Source organism: Entelurus aequoreus, linkage group LG11 (assembly GCF_033978785.1).
Source record: "Entelurus aequoreus isolate RoL-2023_Sb linkage group LG11, RoL_Eaeq_v1.1, whole genome shotgun sequence".
Classification (NCBI taxonomy): domain Eukaryota; kingdom Metazoa; phylum Chordata; class Actinopteri; order Syngnathiformes; family Syngnathidae; genus Entelurus; species Entelurus aequoreus.
In genome coordinates, this window is record NC_084741.1 from 13,349,002 (window position 1) to 13,367,635 (window position 18,634).

General features: G+C 35.8%; 1 protein-coding gene across 1 annotated transcript in view; it reads left to right on the forward strand.

Moving 5' to 3' along the window:
- Positions 1 to 18,634, forward strand: part of cacng8b (calcium channel, voltage-dependent, gamma subunit 8b) — a 106,681-nt gene that overhangs the window by 83,041 nt on the left and 5,006 nt on the right. The window contains exons 5-6 of the mRNA XM_062062532.1: positions 5,656 to 5,739; positions 17,891 to 18,031. Of these exons, the coding sequence (XP_061918516.1) occupies positions 5,656 to 5,739; positions 17,891 to 18,031 (225 nt within the window). The remainder of the gene's footprint in view (positions 1 to 5,655; positions 5,740 to 17,890; positions 18,032 to 18,634) is intronic.

Consider the following 18,634-nt stretch of genomic DNA (forward strand, 5'->3'; position numbering starts at 1 on the left):
TGACAAAATAATAGAATGATAAATGACACAATATGTTACTGCATATGTCAGCAGACTAATTCGGAGTCTTTGTTTGTTTACTTACTACTAAAAGACAAGTTGTCTAGTATGTTCACTATTTTATTTAAGGACAAACTGCGAGGTTTGTTCTCCCGGGATGCAAACGGACTATTCCGGACAAGGCTTGCAGGTAGGAACATATTTATTAATCTTCTCCAAACTCAAAGTACTACAGGTGAGCGTCCCGAACACCAGCGGCAGGTGAAAATCATACGCAACCAAAACAAAGGAGTGCACAAAAAACAGGAACTATGGAGTTAAACTAACAGAACATAACGAAAACATGATCCGGACCACGGATTATGACACAAACTTGCAATAATAAGATTTTTTGTTCAAATAAAGCCAATAATGAGATTGTTTGTGGTCCCCTTTATTTAGAAAAGTACCGAAAAGTATCGAGATACATTTTGGTACCAGTACCGGTACTAAAATATTGGTATCGGGACGACACTAGCTCTAACTATGAAAATATTAGATTCTTTTAAAGTAATCATACTTTGCGGAAACATGTTCACCGCGGTCAAGAGTGCATTAAGGATCATTTTTCCACAAGAGTGGGATAATGATGATGTGGTATAAAACCCAGGCATCACTCTGAAGAAGTATGCATGAGCTTCTGCTCTCTACAAAGTGTCGTTAACTCTGTGAAAACATGCCGGAATAATCGCCTTCCTCGTCCGGGCAGGCAGCCAATTACAGGTAAGATCTTCAGCATCTGATGTTTCCCTTCGCCTCTCATTGGCTGGTTCCCCCCCGGCGCCAGTAAAGCCGGCTCCCAGGTCAAGCCACCTCGGTTAAGCCGAGAGAGAGGCTCAGTTAGCATGCAGCTGCAGTGCAGGACGTGTTGGCTTTGAAAGATTTATAAGCCCGCAGCTTCTGCTGCTGTGTCCTCTGCGTCTGCACTCAAGGTGACGATGCGGGCGCTTTGTTGCATCGCTAATGTGTGTACCGGATTAAGTTGGCACACAGCATACCGTCTTACAAGATTTGTATTTATTTATTTGTTTGTTTATTTACTTTATGTTGTGTGCACTTTTTTGTTTTATTTATTTATTTTGTGTGTGTATTTGTTATTTATTCATGCATTTCTTTATGTATTCATTTATTTATTCTGTGTGTATTTTTTATTTATTTATTTATTTATTGTTTATTTTTCTTTCTTTTTTTTCTTTTCTTTTTTCTTTTTGTTTATTTATTTGTTCATTGTGTGTATATGTTTTGTTTTATTTATTTATTTACGTGGTTATTTATTTTGTGTGTATTTTTTCCATTTATGCATTTATTTATGTATTTATTTAAATACTGTGTGTGTATTTCTTATTTTATTTATTTATTTATTTTGTCTGTATTTTTATTTATTTTCTTTTTTCTTTTTGTTTATTTATTTGTTTAATGTGTGTATATGTTTTGTTTTGTTTATGTGTTTATTTACATAGTTATTTATTTTGTGTGTATGCATTATGCATTTATTTATTTATTTATTTATTTATTTAAATATTGTGTGTGTATTTCTTTTTTATTTCTTTTTTTATTTATTTGGTGTGTATTTTTTTTTCTTTGTTTTCTTTTCTTTTTGTTTATTTATTTGTTTGTGTGTATATGTTTTGTTTTATTTATTTATTTATTTACGTAGTTATTTATTTTGTGTATTTTTTCAATTTATGCATTTATTTATGTATTTATTTAAATATTGTGTGTGTATTTCTTATTTTATTTATTTATTTTGTGTGTATTTTTTTTCTTTTTTTTATTTAATTTTGTATTTTTGTTTATTGTGTGTGTATGTTTTGGTTTATTTATTTATTTATTTATTTATATAGTATTTATTTTGTGTGTATTTTTTCAATTTATGCATTTATGTATTTATTTAAATATTGGGTGTATTTCTTATTTTATTTATTTATTTATTTATTTTGTGTTATTATTATTGTTTTAATTTACTTATGTATGTATGTATTTATTTATTTTGTATTTTTTATCTATCTATATATTTATTTATGTATTTATTTTGTGTGTATTTCTTTATAAAACAATTTATTTTTTGCCTTGTTGTAGTTATCTGTAAAGCACAATTGTGCTTTATAAATTAACTTCCCTTGCCTTGTAGGCAGCTCGTGTCTTTAAATATTTAGCGACCTAAAAAAAATAGAAGTACAGTACCGTAAATTCCGGACTATAAGCCAGTGTTATTTTCCTACGTTTTGAGCCTTGCCGCTTAAAAAACTGTGCGACTAATTTATGGGTTTTTGTTCGCCGACGGCCTTAAAGCACATAGTTTTCATGAAACACACGCCAACACTTAAATTGTTTGTTATTGTTTGGGCTATGGCGCCATCTTTTGGACGAGTTCGCTAACAGCATGTGCTAATGGCTGAATGCCGACAAGTGTTTCCTGCTGTTGAAAGCTTTGAAACAGAAGTAGAAATGCCGTTCTAATCGGTTATAGCGTTTTTACTCGTATGGCAACGTTTGTAAGTTTTACAATACAACTAAAACCATTCTTACTTACTAATATATATGTGGGTGTGGCTTATATACCGGTGCGCTCTGTAGTCTTTTAGGAGTTTTATGAATATTGTATGCATTTAAATCCACACACTGACAAACACTTCATATGCCATTAAAACACTTCGTAAAACCTAAACAATTTTAACATGAAACTTAAAATGTGTAGTCAAATCTCAAAGTATTCGATAGTAATCAGTCCCTCCACAATCGCACCTGATCACGTAAATTGTGATGAGGTGCTAATGGTGGTTAATGTGTTAATGCCGAGGCTGACTCAACTGTGGGCGATGTCTCGGAGAAAAGAACAGGGGAACCGGCGTTTCTGGGTGTTGTTGATAAATGGCTTTGGCTTTGCATAGTAGAGTTTTAACTTGCACTTACAGATGTAGCGACCAACTGTAGTTACTGACAGTGGTTTTCTGAAGTGTTCCTGAGCCCATGTGGTGATATCCTTTACACACTCATGTCGCATTTTGATGCAGTACAGTGCAAACGCCTCAAATTCATATAACATGGTAGTTGACACACGCTAACAGTAAGCATGCTATCTTTATCATGCTCGGCTGCTGACATTAGCATGCTAACTTGGTTCACTTCCGGGTCATATAGCATGGTCCTTGACATATGCTATCTGTTAGCATGCTAATTTTTTTGAGCCAATTTTGCAGCCGAACACCTCCAATTCACATAACATGGTAGTTGACACACGCTAACAGTAAGCATGCTAACTTTATCATGCTCGGCTGCTGACATTAGCATGCTAACTTGTTGAGCTACTTTTTGCAGCGGTTCACTTCCGGGTCATATAGCATGGTCCTTGACATATGCTGTCTGTTAGCATGCCAACTTTTTGAGCCAATTTTGCAGCCAAACACCTCAAATTCATATAACATGGTAGTTCACACATGCTAACTTTATCATGCTCAGCTGCTGAAATTAGCATGCTAACTTGTTGAGCTACTTTTTGCAGCGGTTCACTTCCGGGTCATATAGCATGGTCCTTGACATATGCTATCTGTTAGCATGCTAACTTTTTGAGCCAATTTTGCAGCCAAACACCTCAAATTCATATAACATGGTAGTTCACACATGCTAACTTTATCATGCTCAGCTGCTGACATTAGCATGCTAACTTGTTGAGCTACTTTTTTTTACAGTGGTTCAATTCCGGGTCATATAGCATGGTCCTTGACATATGCTATCTGTTAGCATGCTAACTTTTTGAGCCAATTTTGCAGCCAAACACCTCAAATTCATATAACATGGTAGTTGACACACGCTAACAGTAAGCATGCTAACTTTATCATGCTCGGCTGCTGACATTAGCATGCTAACTTGTTGAGCTACTTTTTGCAGCGGTTCACTTCCGGGTCATATAGCATGGTCCTTGGCATATGCTATCTGTTAGCATGCCAACTTTTTGAGCCAATTTTGCAGCCAAACACCTCAAATTCATATAACATGGTAGTTCACACATGCTAACTTTATCATGCTCAGCTGCTGACATTAGCATGCTAACTTGTTGAGCTACTTTTTTTTACAGCGGTTCAATTCCGGGTCATATAGCATGGTCCTTGACATATGCTATCTGTTAGCATGCTAACTTTTTGAGCCAATTTTTCAGCCAAACACCTCAAATTCATATAACATGGTAGTTCACACATGCTAACTTTATCATGCTCAGCTGCTGACATTAGCATGCTAACTTGTTGAGCTACTTTTTTACAGCGGTTCAATTCCGGGTCATATAGCATGGTCCTTGACATATGCTATCTGTTAGCATGCTAACTTTTTGAGCCAATTTTGCAGTCAAACACCTCAAATTCATATAACATGGTAGTTCACACATGCTAACTTTATCATGCTCAGCTGCTGACATTAGCATGCTAACTTGTTGAGCTACTTTTTTACAGAGGTTCAATTCCAGGTCATATAGCATGGTCCTTGACATATGCTATCTGTTAGCATGCTAACTTTTTGAGCCAATTTTGCAGCCAAACACCTCAAATTCATATAACATCGTAGTTCACATATGCTAACTTTATCATGCTCAGCTGCTGACATTAGCATGCTAACTTGTTGAGCTACTTTTTTTTACAGCGGTTCAATTCCGGGTCATATAGCATGGTCCTTGACATATGCTATCTGTTAGCATGCTAACTTTAATTGCTCTTTGTATTATCATTATCATTACTAGCAATATTATTGATATAGTTACTGCTATTGTTATTAAGTTTTTTTTTTGTTATTACACATTTTTTAATTAGCATTGTTAATATTGTCTTCATATTTTTTTTCATCGTATTAACAATATTGATATATTTCTCATCAAAATCAAATATTTCCACTACCATGTCGTACTCAGTAGAATTTTTCTGCAACTTTTTGCTATTTGCATTTTTTTTTTGTACTGTATTACATTTTATTATTATAATTGCTATGTTTGGAAGACAAATCCTCTGCCACTTGTTGCTAGGCAGACTTTGCGCACTAAAACAATGGCCTTTAATAATGATGCGTTATTTATTAGTGAGGATATTAGCATTGTTTTTGTTTTTTTTATTTGCACGACCGCTTGTTGCTAGGTAGAATAATTGCCATCCGCCAGTTGTTGCTAGGCAGAATTTGAAAAATGATTGGGGAGAATCAGCCCGAACAGGAAGTCATGAAAAGTCCTGCAAGTATGCATTTCAAATGTACATTGAAGACACCACAGTGCCCCTAGTGGACATTGAATCAAGTGCTGTCCGTCTGCTTCTTCACAGAGGGAGAGACTCGTCCCGCTTCTGTCCATCTGTCCCTCCGTCTGTGTGTCTTCATTCCACCACTCCATCTTTGTCCCATGCGTCCATCAGCGCCAGTGTCCGCCATCGTGCGTGTGTGTGTCCCCACATGGAGAGCTGTATGTATTCACTAACACGCCTCCACTCAGTCCGCCACTAACACGTCCGCATGCCGAGGACCTTTGGACGCTGACCTCGCTCTTTTCTGTCTCTCAGTTGTTTTTGTCGCAGTTGTTCTTCTTGTTCTGGATCTTGTCCGCTCATCACTTTCCTTTTCTTTTCTGTCCCTCTCCTGTCTCAGGAGTGAAGCGAGGAGTGTGTTCACAGATCAACCACTTCCCGGAGGACGCAGACTTTGACCACGACGGGGCAGAGTACGTCCTACGTAAGTCAGGGCAAATTAGTACACAGAGATGTGAATCAGACACACAGATTGAGATACACATTTGCAAATAGTTTTGCTACTATAATACTTCCATATGTCTGGTCGTACTTTGATCTGTGTGTGTGTGTGTGTAAAAGACGTGTGCGTGTATTCAGATTTGTGTGAAGCAGTAAACCAGTTTGAATGTCTTTTTAAGCGAGACTTTTGCGACACCTCTGCCGTGTAAAAAGACACACCTTGTTTACACACAGACGGTCACACAAATCAAAACTCAGATCTGAGTACACAGACAAACAAATGGAAATACGGACACACAAATTAAAACTCAGATCTGAGTACACACACAAACAAATGGAAATACGGACACACAAATCAAAACTCAGATCTGGGTACACAGACAAACAAATGGAAATACGGTCACACAAATTAAAACTCAGATCTGAGTACGCACACAAACAAATGGAAATACGGACACACAAATTAAAACTCAGATCTGAGTACACACACAAACAAATGGAAATACGGACACACAAATTAAAACTCAGATCTGAGTACACACACAAACAAATGGAAATACGGACACACAAATCAAAACTCAGATCTGAGTACACAGACAAACAAATGGAAATACGGACACACAAATGAAAACTCAGATCTGAGTACACACACAAACAAATGGAAATACGGTCACACAAATTAAAACTCAGATCTGAGTACACACACAAACAAATGGAAATACGGACACACAAATTAAAACTCAGATCTGAGTACACACACAAACAAATGGAAATACGGTCACACAAATTAAAACTCAGATCTGAGTACACACACAAACAAATGGAAATACGGACACACAAATTAAAACTCAGATCTGAGTACACACACAAATGGAAATACGGACACATAAATGAAAACTCAGATCTGAGTACACACACACAAATGGAAATACTGACACACAAATTAAAACTCAGATCTGAATACACACACACACACAAATGGAAATACGGACACACAAATTAAAACTCAGATCTGAATACAAACAAATGGAAATACGGACACACAAATTAAAACTCAGATCTGAGTACACACACAAATGGAAATACGGTCACACAAATTAAAACTCAGATCTGAGTACACACACAAATGGAAATACGGACACACAAATGAAAACTCAGATCTGAGTACACACACAAACAAATGGAAATACGGACACACAAATTAAAACTCAGATCTAAGTACACACACACAAATGGAAATACGGTCACACAAATTAAAAGTCAGATCTGAGTACACACACAAACAAATGGAAATACGGACACACAAATGAAAAAACTCAGATCTGCGTACACACACACAAATGGAAATACGGTCACACAAATTAAAACTCAGATCTGAGTACACACACACAAATGGAAATATGGACACACAAATTAAAAAACTCAGATCTGAGTACACACACACAAATGGAAATACGGTCACACAAATTAAAACACAGATCTGAGTACACACACACAAATGGAAATACGGTCACACAAATTAAAACTCAAATCTGAGTACACACACAAAAAAATGGAAATACGGACACACAAATTAAAACTCAGATCTGAGTACACACACACAAATGGAAATATGGTCACACAAATTAAAACTCAGATCTGAGTACACACACAAATGGAAATACGGACACACAAATGAAAACTCAGATCTGAGTACACACACAAACAAATGGAAATACGGACACACAAATGAAAACTCAGATCTGAGTACACACACACACAGATGGAAATACGGACACACAAATTAAAACTCAGATCTGAGTACACACACAAATGGAAATACGGACACACAAATTAAAACTCAGATCTGAGTACACACACAAATGGAAATACGGACACATAAATGAAAACTCAGATCTGAGTACACACACACAAATGGAAATACGGACACACAAATTAAAACACAGATCTGAGTACACACACACAAATGGAAATACGGACACACAAATTAAAAAAACTCAGATCTGAGTACACACACACAAATGGAAATACGGTCACACAAATTAAAACTCAGATCTGAGTACACACACACACAGATGGAAATACGGACACACAAATTAAAACTCAGATCTGAGTACACACACAAACAAATGGAAATACGGACACACAAATGAAAACTCAGATCTGAGTACACACACACACAGATGGAAATACGGACACACAAATTAAAACTTAGATCTGAGTACACACACACAAATGGAAATACGGACACACAAATTAAAACTCAGATCTGAATACAAACAAATGGAAATACGGACACACAAATTAAAACTCAGATCTGAGTACACACACACAAATGGAAATACTGACACACAAATTAAAACTCAGATCTGAATACACACACACACACAAATGGAAATACGGACACACAAATTAAAACTCAGATCTGAATACAAACAAATGGAAATACGGACACACAAATTAAAACTCAGATCTGAATACAAACAAACGGAAATACAGACACACAAATTAAAACTCAGATCTGAGTACACACACACACAAATGGAAATACGGACACACAAATTAAAACTCAGATCTGAGTACACACACAAATGGAAATACGGACACACAAATTAAAACTCAGATCTGAGTACACACACACAAATAGAAATACGGACACACAAATGAAAACTCAGATCTGAGTACACACACAAATAGAAATACGGACACACAAATGAAAACTCAGATCTGAGTACACACACACAAATGGAAATACGGACACACAAATTAAAACACATATCTGAGTACACACACACAAATGGAAATACGGACACACAAATTAAAACACAGATCTGAGTACACACACACACAAATGGAAATACGGTCACACAAATGGAAATACGGTCACACAAATTAAAACTCAAATCTGAGTACACACACAAAAAAATGGAAATACGGACACACAAATTAAAACTCAGATCTGAGTACACACACACAAATGGAAATACGGACACACAAATTAAAACACAGATCTGAGTACACACACACAAATGGAAATATGGTCACACAAATTAAAACTCAGATCTGAGTACACACACAAATGGAAATACGGACACACAAATTAAAACTCAGATCTGAGTACACACACAAACAAATGGAAATACGGACACACAAATGAAAACTCAGATCTGAGTACACACACACACAGATGGAAATACGGACACACAAATTAAAACTCAGATCTGAATACAAACAAATGGAAATACAGACACACAAATTAAAACTCAGATCTGAGTACACACACACACAAATGGAAATATGGACACACAAATTAAAACTCCGATCTGAGTACACACACACAAATGGAAATACGGACACACAAATTAAAACTCAGATCTGAGTGCACACACACAAATGGAAATACGGACACACAAATTAAAACTCAGATCTGAATACAAACTAATGGAAATACGGACACACAAATTAAAACTCATATCTGAGTACACACACGCATGGAAATACGGACACACAAATTAAAACTCAGATCTGAGTACACACACACATGGAAATACGGACACACAAATTAAAACTCAGATCTGAGTACACACAAATGGAAATACGGACACACAAATGAAAGCACAGACAGACTGAGATAGTGTTTACAAATAGTGTATGTACAATAATGTAGTGCTTCACGCTGCGGGGGAATCTTTGTGCTCTCTTCAGACACACACTCGCTTGTTTATGCTGCACGGCCATCTTGTTGCCATTTACGTGGCATTTTCTTTGCCGTGGCCTACTTGTCTCTGATGAGCGGCGTGTGTGTGTGTGTGTGTGTGTGTGTGTGTGTGTGTGTGTGTGTGTGTGTGTGTGTGTGTGTGTGTGTGTGTGTGTGTGTGTGTGTGTGTGTGTGTGTGTGTGTGTGTGTGTGTGTGTGTGTGTGTGTGTGTGTGTGTGTGTGTGTGTGTGTGTGTGTGTGTGTGAGATGGCCATACAAGTCAAGCGTACTGGTCAGTCAAGTGCAAAAGAGAAGGAGTTTACAGTAAATTGAATATTTCGGCCATGTTGAACAGGAACACAAACTGTTATATCTTTTTTTGAAAGAAAAAGATTTATATTTTTATGATTTTTTTATTTATATATATATATATATATATATATATATATATATATATATATATATATATATATATATAATTGTGTGAATGCTCCAAAACATTCACACACATGCTTTTCTACACCAAAATTCTTCTATTTATTATTCAACTTCTTCTTCTACAGATTCTGCCGCGCTCTACCTTGCACATTTTACATCCGATTCAAATAGTTCCAACTTCAAACTGTTCAGCCTATTCGGGAATCACGGTCTTTCTCTTAGCAAATTCCAAAAATTCCCAGATTTCCCCAAACTCCAGGTTTTCCGGGACATTTTTCCCATTCAAAATGAATTGACAATTTTTCAAACTTCCCCCATTTCCACATTTTTCAACCTATTCCAACCATTCCACCTTCAACACATTCCCCTCATCCTGGAAATTATATTAAAATATATACATATATACTGTATACATAATAATTATTTTTGACAACATCTATTCAATGTCAGGTTGTGACGTTGATTTGACCGTTGAAATGTGGTCATTTCGTAACCAATATTCTACAACACAAATACAACGTTGAAACAACATGCCTCTTGACAACGTTTAATCAATCTTGGGTTGTGACGTTGATTTGACCATTGAAATTTGGTCATTTCCCAAACAATATTAAACAACATAAATACAACGTTGAAACAACATGCTTTTTTATGTTTAATCAATGTCAGGTTGTGACGTTGATTTGACCATTGAAATTTGGTCATTTCCCAACCAATATTCTACAACACAACGTTGAAACAACATGCTGTTTGACGAGGTTTAATCAATGTCAGGCTGTGACGTTGATTTGACCGTTGAAATTTGGTCATTTCCCAACCGTTATTCTACAACACGAATACAACGTTGAAACAACATGCTTATTGACGACGTTTAATCAATGTTGGGTTGTGACGTTGATTTGACCGTTGAAATTTGGTCATTTCCCAACCAATATTTTTACACACAAACATAGCGTTGAAACAACATGCTTTTTGACGTTTATTCAATGTTGGGTTGTGACGTTGATTTGACCGTTGAAATGTGGTCATTTCCCAACCAATATGCTACAACACAAATACAACGTTGAAACAACATGCTTTTTGACGACGTTTAATCAATGTCAGATTGTGACATCGATTTGACCATTGAAATTTGGTCATTTCCCAACCAATATTAAACAACATAAATATAACGTTGAAACAACGTGCTTTTTGACAACGTTTAATCAATGTTGGGTTCTGACGTTGATTTGACCATTGAAATTTGGTCATTTCCCAACCAATATTCCACAACACAAATACAACGTTGAAACAACATGCTTTTTGACGACGTTTAATCATTGTCGCGTTCTGACGTTGATTTGACCATTGAAATTTGGTCATTTCCCAACCAATATTCTACAACATAAATACAACGTTGAAACAACATGCTTTTTTATGTTTAATCTATTTCAGGTTGTGACGTTGATTTGACCATTGAAATTTGGTCATTTCCCAACCAATATTCTACAACACAAATACAACGTTGAGTTAACATGCTTTTTGACAACATTTAATCAATTTTGGGTTCTGACGTTGATTTGAACATTGAAATTTGGTCATTTCACAACCAATATTCTACAACACAAATATAACATTGAAACAACATGCTTTTTGACGACATTTAATCAATGTCGCGTTCTGACGTTGATTTGACCATTGAAATTTGGTCATTTCCCAACCAATATTCTACAACACAACGTTGAAACAACATGCTTTTTGACAACCTTTAATCAATGTCGCGTTCTGACGTTGATTTGACCATTGAAATTTGGTCATTTCCCAACCAATATTCTACAACACAACGTTGAAACAACATGCTTTTTGACAACCTTTAATCAATGTCAGGTTGTGACGTTGATTTGACCGTTGAAATTTGGTCATTTCCCAACCAATATTCTACAACACAAATACAACATTGAAACAACATGCTTCTTGACAACGTTTAATCAATGTCAGGTTGTGACTTTGATTTGACCGTTGAAATGTGGTCATTTCCTAACCATTATTCTACAACACAAATACAACATTAAAACAACATGCTTTTTGACGACGTTTAATCAATGTTGTGTTCTGACGTTGATTTGACCGTTGAAATTTGGTCATTTCCCAACCAATATTAAACAACATAAATACAACGTTGAAACAACATGCTTTTTTATGTTTAATAAATGTCAGGTTGTGACGTTGATTTGACCATTGAAATTTGGTCATTTCCTAACCAATATTCTACAACACAACGTTGAAACAACATGCTTTTTGACGAGGTTTAATCAATGTCAGGCTGTGACGTTGATTTGACCGTTGAAATTTGGTCATTTCCCAACCGTTATTCTACAACACAAATACAACGTTGAAACAACATGTTTTTTGACGACGTTTAATCAATGTTGGGTTGTGACGTTGATTTGACCGTTGAAATTTGGTCATTTCCCAACCAATATTCAACAACACAAATACAACGTTGAAACAATATGCTTTTTAACAACGTTTATTCAATGTTAGGTTGTGACGTTGATTTGACCATTGAAATCCGGTCATTTCCCAACCAATATTCTACAACTCAAACACAACGTTAAAACAACATGCTTTTCGACAACGTTGAATCATTTTTGGGTTGTGACGTTGATTTCAATCAATCAATCAATCAATGTTTATTTATATAGCCCTAAATCACAAGTGTCTCAAAGGGCTGTGATTTGACCATGGAAATTTGGTCATTTCCCAACCAATATTCTACAACACAAATACAACGTTGAAACAACATGCTTTTTGACAACGTTTAATCAATGTTGGGTTCTGATGTTGATTTGACCATTGAAATTTGGTCATTTCCCAACCAATATTCAACAACACAAATACAACTTTGAAACAACATGCTTTTGACAACGTTTAATCAATGTTGGGTTCTGACGTTGATTTGACCATTGAAATGTGGTCATTTCCCAACCAATATTCTACAACACAAATACAACGTTGAAACAACGTGCTTTTTGACGACGTTTAATCAATGTCAGGTTGTGACATCGATTTGACCATTGAAATTTGGTCATTTCCCAACCAGTATTCTACAACACAAATACAACATTGAAACAACATGCTTTTGACAACGTTTAATCAATGTTGGGTTCTGACGTTGATTTGACCATTGAAATGTGGTCATTTCCTAACCATTATTGTACAACACAAATACAACATTAAAACAACATGCTTTTTGACGACGTTTAATCAATGTTGTGTTCTGACGTTGATTTGACCGTTGAAATTTGGTCATTTCCCAACCAATATTCAACAACACAAATACAACGTTGAAACAACATGCTTTTTTATGTTTAATCAATGTCAGGTTGTGACGTTGATTTGACCATTGAAATTTGGTCATTTCCCAACCAATATTCTACAACACAACGTTGAAACAACATGCTTTTTGACGAGGTTTAATCAATGTCAGGCTGTGACGTTGATTTGACCGTTGAAATTTGGTCATTTCCCAACCGTTATTCTACAACACAAATACAACGTTGAAACAACATGTTTTTTGACGACGTTTAATCAATGTTGGGTTGTGACGTTGATTTGACCGTTGAAATTTGGTCATTTCCCAACCAATATTCAACAACACAAATACAGCGTTGAAACAACATGCTTTTTAACAACGTTTATTCAATGTTAGGTTGTGACGTTGATTTGTCCATTGAAATCCGGTCATTTCCCAACCAATATTCTACAACTCAAACACAACGTTAAAACAACATGCTTTTCGACAACGTTGAATCATTTTTGGGTTGTGACGTTGATTTCAATCAATCAATCAATCAATGTTTATTTATATAGCCCTAAATCACAAGTGTCTCAAAGGGCTGTGATTTGACCATTGAAATTTGGTCATTTCCCAACCAATATTCTACAACACAAATACAACGTTGAAACAACATGCTTTTTGACAACGTTTAATCAATGTTGGGTTCTGATGTTGATTTGACCATTGAAATGTGGTCATTTCCCAACCAATATTCAACAACACAAATACAACGTTGAAACAACATGCTTTTTGACAACGTTTAATCAATGTTGGGTTCTGACGTTGATTTGACCATTGAAATGTGGTCATCTCCCAACCAATATTCTACAACACAAATACAACGTTGAAACAACGTGCTTTTTGACGACGTTTAATCAATGTCAGGTTGTCACATCGATTTGACCATTGAAATTTGGTCATTTCCCAACCAATATTAAACAACATAAATACAACGTTGAAACAACATGCTTCTTAATGACGTTTAATCAATGTTGGGTTCTGACGTTGATTTGACCATTGAAATGTGGTCATTTCCTAACCATTATTCTACAACACAAATACAACATTAAAACAACATGCTTTTTGACGACGTTTAATCAATGTTGTGTTCTGACGTTGATTTGACCGTTGAAATTTGGTCATTTCCCAACCAATATTAAACAACATAAATACAACGTTGAAACAACATGCTTTTTTATGTTTAATCAATGTCAGGTTGTGACGTTGATTTGACCATTGAAATTTGGTCATTTCCCAACCAATATTCTACAACACAACATTGAAACAACATGCTTTTTGACAACGTTTAATCAATGTCAGGCTGTGACGTTAATGTGACCGTTGAATTTTGGTCATTTCCCAACCGATATTCTACAACTCAAACACAACCTTGAAACAACATGCTTTTTGACGACTTTAATCAATGTTGGGTTCTGACGTTGATTTGACCGTTGAAATTTGGTCATTTCTCAACCAATATTCTACAACACAAATACAACGTTGAAACAACATGCTTTTTGACGACGTTTAATCAATGTTGGGTTCTGATGTTGATTTGACCATTGAAATTTGGTCATTTCACAACCAATATTCTACAACACAACGTTGAAACAACATGCTTTTTGACAACCTTTAATCAATGTCAGGTTGTGACGTTGATTTGACCGTTGAAATTTGGTCATTTCCCAACCAATATTCTACAACACAAATACAACGTTGAAACAACATGCTTTTTGATGACGTTTAATCAATGTTGGGTTGTGACGTTGATTTGACCATTGAAATGTGGTCATTTCCTAACCATTATTCTACAACACAAATACAACATTAAAACAACATGCTTTTTGACGACGTTTAATCAATGTTGTGTTCTGACGTTGATTTGACCGTTGAAATTTGGTCATTTCCCAACCAATATTAAACAACATAAATACAACGTTGAAACAACATGCTTTTTGACGACGTTTAATCAATGTTGTGTTCTGACGTTGATTTGACCGTTGAAATTTGGTCATTTCCCAACCAATATTAAACAACATAAATACAACGTTGAAACAACATGCTTCTTGATGACGTTTAACCAATGTTGGGTTCTGACGTTGATTTAAACATTGAAATGTGGTCATTTCCTAACCATTATTCTACAACACAAATACAACATTAAAACAACATGCTTTTTGACGACGTTTAATCAATGTTGTGTTCTGACGTTGATTTGACCGTTGAAATTTGGTCATTTCCCAACCAATATTAAACAACATAAATACAACGTTGAAACAACATGCTTTTTTATGTTTAATCAATGTCAGGTTGTGACGTTGATTTGACCATTGAAATGTGGTCATTTCCCAACCAATATTCTACAACACAACATTGAAACAACATGCTTTTTGACAACGTTTAATCAATGTCAGGTTGTGACGTTAATGTGACCGTTGAATTTTGGTCATTTCCCAACCGATATTCTACAACTCAAACACAACCTTGAAACAACATGCTTTTTGACGACATTTAATCAATGTTGGGTTCTGACGTTGATTTGACCGTTGAAATGTGGTCATTTCCCAACCAATATTCTACAACACAAATACAACGTTGAAACAACATGCTTTTTGACGACGTTTAATCAATGTTGGGTTCTGATGTTGATTTGACCATTGAAATTTGGTCATTTCACAACCAATATTCTACAACACAAACACAACGTTGAAACAACATGCTTTTTGACGACATTTAATCAATGTCGCGTTCTGACGTTGATTTGACCATTGAAATTTGGTCATTTCCCAACCAATATTCTACAACACAACGTTGAAACAACATGCTTTTTGACGACATTTAATCAATGTCGCGTTCTGACGTTGATTTGACCATTGAAATTTGGTCATTTCCCAACCAATATTCTACAACACAACGTTGAAACAACATGCTTTTTGACAACCTTTAATCAATGTCAGGTTGTGACGTTGATTTGACCGTTGAAATTTGGTCATTTCCCAACCAATATTCTACAACACAAATACAACATTGAAACAACATGCTTCTTGATGACGTTTAATCAATGTTGGGTTCTGACGTTGATTTGACCGTTGAAATGTGGTCATTTCCCAACCAATATTCTACAACACAAATACAACGTTGAAACAACGTGCTTTTTGACGACGTTTAATCAATGTCAGGTTGCGACATCGATTTGACCATTGAAATTTGGTCATTTCCCAACCAATATTAAACAACATAAATACAACGTTGAAACAACATGCTTTTTGACAACGTTTAATCAATGTTGGGTTCTGATGTTGATTTGACCATTGAAATTTGGTCATTTCACAACCAATATTCTACAACACAAACACAACGTTGAAACAACATGCTTTTTGACAACATTTAATCAATGTTGGGTTCTGACGTTGATTTGAACATTGAAATTTGGTCATTTCCCAACCAATATTCTACAACACAAATACAACGTTGAAACAACATGCTTTTTGACAATGTTTAATCAATGTTGAGTTCTGACGTTGATTTGACCATTGAAATGTGGTCATTTCCCAACCAATATTCTACAACACAAATACAATGTTGAAACAAGGTGTTTTTTGACGACGTTTAATCAATGTCAGGTTGCGACATCGATTTGACCATTGAAATTTGGTCATTTCCCAACCAATATTAAACAACATAAATACAACGATGAAACAACATGCTTCTTGATGACGTTTAATCAATGTTGGGTTCTGACGTTGATTTGACCATTGAAATGTGGTCATTTCCTAACCATTATTCTACAACACAAATACAGCATTAAAACAACATGCTTTTTGACGACGTTTAATCAATGTTGTGTTCTGACGTTGATTTGACCGTTGAAATTTGGTCATTTCCCAACCAATATTAAACAACATAAATACAACGTTGAAACAACATGCTTTTTGTCGACGTTTAATCAATGTCGCGTTCTGACGTTGATTTGACCATTGAAATGTGGTCATTTCCCAACCAATATTCTACAACACAAACACAACGTTGAAACAACATGCTTTTTGACGACATTTAATCAATGTCGCGTTCTGGCGTTGATTTGACCATTGAAATGCGGTCATTTCCCAACCAATATTCTACAACACAAACACAACGTTGAAACAACATGCTTTTTGACGACGTTTAATCAATGTTGTGTTCTGACGTTGATTTGACTGTTGAAATTTGGTCATTTCCCAACCAATATTAAACAACATAAATACAACGTTGAAACAACATGCTTTTTGTCGACGTTTAATCAATGTCGCGTTCTGGCGTTGATTTCACCATTGAAATGCGGTCATTTCCCAACCAATATTCTACAACACAAACACAACGTTGAAACAACATGCTTTTTGACGACGTTTAATCAATGTTGGGTTCTGACGTTGATTTGACCATTGAAATTCCGTCATTTCCCAACCAACAACGTGGATCCAACGTTGTCTCAATTTACAAATACAACTATTTTGCAACGTTGTCTCAAGGTCAGTTTTGAAGGTCGCGTACGTATATAATCAAGGTTGTATCAATGCCTGGTGCATGCTGGGAGATGAAAAGTCCTGAGAGTGAGAATGTTCTTGGCAGTTTATTTTAGGATGTCCTTATTTTCCATCCCTAGGATGCTAACATGTGTCCATGTTGTTTGTGGCGTGGCAGGCGTGGTGAGAGCCTCCAACATCTTCCCCATCCTCAGTGCCATCCTGCTGCTGCTGGGAGGAGTTTGCATCGCTGCCAGTCGCTTCTACAGGAGCAAGCGGAACATCATCCTGGGAGCCGGCATCCTCTTCGTGGCTGCAGGTGGCGTGTGCATCCACATGTAGCGGGGACACCGTGGCCACGTAGCGGGGAAAGCTCCATTCCCAGCGGGGGGAGGGGGAGGAAGTGTCGACAACGCTGTGGATACTTCAAATAGGGCTGGGCAATAAAACGATATCAACCTCTATCGTGACACATGATCGATATCTGTAAAAAAATATATACACTATTCGATAAAACATTTCCTAAGTCATGGAAATATCAATTTCATAAATATCCCAGAATACCCAGAATTTCCTACGTTAGCATGCTAACTTTTTATGCAAGCGTATTAGCTCATTTTATTTGTTTAAACCTCAAAAAAATCTGTTTTTGATATTTAGCGCCATCTTAAAAACATGCTAACTTTTCTATGTTAGCGTGCTAACTTTTTATGCTAGCGTGTTAGCTCATTTTATTTGTTTAAACCCCCAAAAATATTGGCTTTTGATATTTAGCGCCATCTTAAAAATATGCTAACTTTTCCTATCTTAGAATGCTAACTTTTTATGCTAGCGTGTTAGCTCATTTTATTTGTTTAAACCCAAAAATATGTATGCTTTTCATATTTAGCGCCATCTTAAAAATATGCTAACTTTTCCTATG